The sequence below is a fragment of the Mirounga leonina genome, unplaced genomic scaffold, assembly GCF_011800145.1.
Source record: "Mirounga leonina isolate KUSES-001 unplaced genomic scaffold, KU_Mleo_1.0 Mir_418, whole genome shotgun sequence".
Taxonomy (NCBI): Eukaryota; Metazoa; Chordata; class Mammalia; order Carnivora; family Phocidae; genus Mirounga; species Mirounga leonina.
The window spans coordinates 25,663,522-25,668,837 of record NW_023270739.1 but is presented as its reverse complement, the minus strand read 5'-3'; the positions used below and the strand labels follow the sequence as shown (position 1 = coordinate 25,668,837).

General features: G+C 48.8%; 1 protein-coding gene across 1 annotated transcript; it reads right to left on the bottom strand.

Annotated features, from left to right (window-relative positions):
• Positions 1-2,715: 2,715 nt before the first annotated feature.
• CCER1 (coiled-coil glutamate rich protein 1) lies at positions 2,716-4,344 on the bottom strand. The gene has a single exon (XM_034987283.1). The coding sequence runs from the start codon at positions 3,946-3,948 to the stop codon at positions 2,716-2,718; it is 1,233 nt and encodes a 410-aa protein (XP_034843174.1). The 5' UTR covers positions 3,949-4,344.
• Between the last annotated feature and the right edge of the window lie 972 nt (positions 4,345-5,316).

The following is a 5,316-nucleotide window of genomic DNA, read 5'->3' as shown; positions in this document are numbered from 1 at the left end:
AAACTAAAGACTGGGTTTATTCCGAGTTCATACTGATACTACTGAATCATCGAGTTGTCCTGAACACGCTGTGCAGAGGTTCTCCATGGTAGCTCCTCGGTAGCTCCAAGCATGCTAAGCAACAATCCCTACGACCCTGTCATTAGACGATAGTGGCTGGGGAGGCGTCTGGAAAGTGTTAATGATGGATCTACTGGGATGACCATCCTCCCCCACCCCCAGCATAATTTATTTCATATTAAAGGGACCATCACAATATCTGGCTAATAAAACAAAGAGTTCAGATAGAGAATCATCTATGACTAATCATTTTCTTCCTTCATTAATCTTTGCTGGTGTCTTTCAGACGATGTGAGTTGCACAGAAATGAACAGATAAGAGAGCTTTTGCCTACCTCTGTCACTTTCATTGGCTGCTCTTTTGGGACACTTGTATTTCTGTCCTCAGTTCCTTAAAGGCACCAAGCTGCTCCCAGCCTTTAGACTCACGCATGGTTCCCTCCACCCACAGTTAATATCCCCAGTTTTTCTCTTGGGTTTCCTTGTGATTTATACTTATGATCATAGCAATGCTTTTCCTTAGCATTGCTTGCAGTGACTGATTTGTCTACCTCCTCATTTAACGTGTCTTTTCTACTAAACTAGAAGCAACCTGAGAGTAGGGATTTTGTTTTTGCACCATTGTATCCTTATCACGATTCACATTGTTTGGCCCCTAGTCGTGCAGTAACTATTTGTTGGGAAGTAGAGGGAACTCCTGAGGAACTGCTCATGCTCATGTCCTTTACAAGGGCTAGTGAAGAAAGCCTTATGCCTGTGGAGGCAATTAATGTGTTAAATTTTTTTTTAAGGCAAAAGTAGAATCTTTTGTAATAATAAACTGAGAATTGTCCAGGTGTGATTATGAAGAAATGAAATCCTAAATGAAACCCTAAATCCTTAATGAGAACATACTTATGACTTAGTGAATATTTGTCTTGGATAAAGTATTTATGAGCTACGCTTTGCAAGGATTCATGGACCAGTCTCAGGAGCAGGACTCTTGGCTTCCCCCTACATATATACTTTAGAATAGTAATAGTACTATGGGTAGCTAGTTTTAAACCACTTTTATAGGTCACTCAGAAATTGCATCTTGTAGAAAGTCATGATCTTTTAGAGTACTATTAAATGTTTGGTTATCCACTGCTGTAGTTTGGAGTGTTCAGCATCATTTTAACATTCCTACAGTGTGTTAGCTGTTACCTCTGTTCATCCTGTTGACCACGGAAGTATTGCTGAATAGATTTCTTATGTTTCAATAATAAGAAGTGAAAAACAGAGTACTTTCATTTAACACTTTAATTTTTTTTTTAATTTTATTTTCCAAGAGCTTAAGCTTATCACCCCAAAAGCTGCAGTACACTGGGATATAGGAGTAAAAAGCAACATCCAGGTAAGATATCACCATACAGTCTTCTCTTCACCAAGTAAATACTAAATTGCGGCTCAAACTATACTTAAGAAGTACAGTTGGTCAAAAAATGTAATTTTTGAGAAAGTAGGTTCAAATTCTTCATCTAGGGATAGCCTGGAAATATGCTATGGATGGAACCTTTTATCAAGTTATGAGAATTAAGTGCCCAGGAGGAAATGTATTATTACTTCCTAAAAATGTCTGAATGAAAGCTATTGCTTTGAGTAATGCATTCTCCATAGGTAATTGTTTAGACATTAGAAACTAGCTCCCACATACTTGTGCTTACACATCTTTGTTTTACTCTCCTTTCTAAGGAAGACAAACTGGGAAAGAAATAAGATATTCCACCCCCCAAAGGCCAATAATCCTTAAAAAAAAAAAAAATCCATTCTGCAAAAACTATTGTTATGGTTCCTGTGAACTTATGACAAGGAATATATCCAGGAACATGGCTTCGAAATCTAAGCTATGTTCCACTGTTTGCAGTTACCTTGGATTTTAACTAGATGTACAAGTTGACTTCTGACCATGGGGAATCCTCTCATGCATGGATTTATGGGGTTGTTGAGGCCATGGCAGATAACCAGTTCCACAGAAGCAACTTCATGTTCTTCTGAGGAAGATCCATAGCACTGTGGAACAAGGAATATAAATGAGCGATGCCACAAGAGACTGCGAATGGGGTTACCAAAATACAACCCTCAAAAATGAACTCTGAAGGTGGAGAATCTACAAGGAAAAATATTTTTCAGTGGTTTCACCATTATGTTAAGAGCACTGATACGCGTTCAATAGCCATGGCATGTGCTTCTTAAGCACGTAACAGTCAAAATATCTGTGGATTCCAAGCTCATTAAGCAGACAGATGAATAAATTTGTTACTAAATAAATAAATAAATAAATAAATAAATAAATAAATAAATAAATTCAGCATCGCCAGAATTAAAAAAAGAAAAAAAAATCTCAAGTGTCCAGAGGGGAAAACACCAAATGAAACTCTTCAAACTGCAGTAATAAAATATTTGGCCTTTAATCATTTCCAATTAAATTATATTTGAAAGCTCCCCCTCCCCCACCCGTAGTCATGAAGAAACACACCAATTTTTAAACATTTTATAATGGCCAAAGAAGGGGTTTACATAGGTATGTTTATTAATGGAACTCACTTTTTAATTCGTTTTTTTTTTTTTTAGTAAGTTGCTAATCTATTTCAGCCTCAAATCAGTTCCCTCCCATTCTCAATCCCTTTCCTGAGGTCTAACAGTTAATGTCCTCTACCATGAGGAGAGCTTCCTGTGGCACTTTGGGAATTATCTGTTTGGGGCTTAAATAAGCACAGTTGATAAAGTTCTCTCTCTCTTCCTCAGCCCCCACTAAGAATGATAGAGGCATTTCCAGAGGTAAATGATTCTCTTCCTCCCTCTGCTCCTCTTCCTCCGCCCCCTCCTCTTCCTCTTCCGTATCCTCCTCTTCCTCTTCCTCTTCGTCCTCCTCCCCCTCCTCCACATCCACGCAGTCAGCCTCTTCAACCTCCCCTTCATCTTCGGCCTCTGCCTCCTCCTCCTCCTCGCTCTCCTCCTCCTCCTCCCCGTCACACTCCTCGTCACGCTCCTCCTCGTCACACTCCTCCTCCTCCTTTTTCTCCTCGTCGTCGTCCTCCTCCTCCCCGAGCTGTGCGGCTGGAGACTGGTCTTCCTCGTCGGGGTCGGGACCCAAGACCCAAGAGGGATTCTGCACGAAGCTGTACAAAGTTTCGGGCGGCTCCGCGTCTTCCGCGCCGCCGCTGGGGGGCGCGCCGTCCCCGGGGGAGCCCTCGGGGGCGGCCGCGCCGCGCGCCTGGGCCTGCTGCGCCCGCAGCGCCTCCTGCTGGCGCTCCAGCTTCTCTTGCTGCCGCATGTCCTCGTAGATCTGGTTCATGATGAACTGCGTGGTGTTCCGCGGCGCCCGCATGCCGGGGGCCCGCCACCCGTACAGGTTGACTGGCCGCAGCAGCGTGCTCAGATCCACGGGCGGGCTCCTCGGGAAGGAGCGGCGAGGGTGGCGGCGCAGGCCGCGGCCCCTGCGGCCCCAGCGCTTCTTCCTGCCGGGGGGCCTCGCCCAGCCGGGGTTCCAGGGCCCGCGCCAGCAGGAGCAGCAGCAGGGGCAGAACGGGTGCAGACCAAACACTCGGATCACTTGCACTCGGCCGGGAGGCTTCCAGCATCCCGCAGGAGGTGGGCGCCAGGGCCCTCCCCAGCGCCCCCAGTTAGAGCACACGGCCCAGTAGGGCCGCCGGGGTGGTTGGAACCAAGGGCCCGGACCGTGCTGTTGCTTCGGCTGCTTCCTGGGGGGCTCGTACTCAGACTTGGGACCATAGCGCTGGCGCCGCTTGTCTATCGGAGCGCCCCTGCGCCGTCGGTGGCAGGTAGACCAGGTTCGTAACGGGGCGGAGGACGCCCAGCCGCCGCCCAGGTTGAGAGGGTCCTCCCTTTTGTCGAGGGTCTGCGTCATCGTTCAGGGAGCTCCCGGAGGTCTAAATGGAAGCGTCCCAGAAGCTGTCGTCGGTTGGCCAGATCCGAAGCTCTGCAGAGCCTCGTCAGTCTGCGCAGCGCCACGTGCCTGCTACCGGGATGGCGCCTTTCTCTCCAGGAGGAGCGCTCTTCTCCCTCTTCTCCGCTTGCTCGATCGCTCTTCCCTCGTAATCTCTTGTCCTTCGCACCCAAGTTGTCTTGCCCAGGTGGGTTGGGCGGGACTGGGGCTGGGTAAGGATGGTGGGGGAGGAAGGTGTTGGTGGGCGCGCACGGTGCGACCCGCTCCCGGGTCCCACACACACCCGCCTCGGCGGAGGCGCGGGCTGGGAGCCGGGGAGGCAGGGGTTGCGCGTTACCTTGCTGCTCCCTCCCAACCCAGGCGCTTCTCCGTCGCCGTCCTGGCGGGACTGAGGGGGCGCGGGCAGCGGCAGCCTTTAAATACCGGCCGGAGCCCCCGCGTGCCCACCGCGTCCTGGGTTGCCCAGGGCGATAGCCAATTGGGGCCGAGGTCGTTCTCCCTGTGCGAGGAGGGGGGTTCCGGGTGGAACGAGGTGCCCCGTGAATGTTCGCAGGGGGCTTGTGACGCAGTTTTTGAGAGAGGGGAAGAGGGCCCCAGGCTGGGATTGTGCTTCCCAACTCAGACAACGTTTGGGGCAGTTAATTTGAAACCTTTGTGCCACCTGGAGGTGCGGGGATGAAGATGATGGACCTTTAGCTGAACCCCTTGGAAGCGGGGGGAGAACTTGTATTTTGGAAAACGTATATCCTACACCTTTGGAGGTCGAGGGGATAGAGGAAAAGGCCCTAGAGGCAGAAAACTGGGCCCCACTCCTTACCTTATGGCCTGTGCACACTCTTCAAACTCTTGGGGGTTGTAGTACATCATACGTGAGACACGACCACGAACATTTATTGCGTGTCCTTGCAGCAAGCATGGGCTCATGGCACGTAATCCTAACACCTATAGGCTCTGTGAGGTAGGCATTGTTACCACGCCTCACAGATCAGGAAATTGAGAGGTTAATATACCCAAGGTCGTGGAGACAAGGAACTTTGGGGCTAGTATTTATTTATTTATTTATTTATTTATTTATTATTATTATTTTTAAAGATTTTATTTATTTATTTGAGACAGAGAAAATGAGAGAGACAGAGAGCACATGAGAGGGGGGAGGGTCAGGAGCCTGCGGAGCAGGGAGCCCAATGCGGGACTCGATCCAGGGACTCGATCCAGGGACTCCAGGATCATGACCTGAGCCGAAGGCAGTCGCTTAACCAACTGAGCCACCCAGGCGCCCTGGGGCTAGTATTTAAACCTAAGCCTCTTTGGCCCCCGAACCAAATTCCT

Bases quoted from the DNA above. Each gene is read 5' to 3' on its own strand.
- CCER1 (XM_034987283.1), bottom strand. From the start codon at position 3,948: ATGACGCAGACCCTCGACAAAAGGGAGGACCCTCTCAACCTGGGCGGC.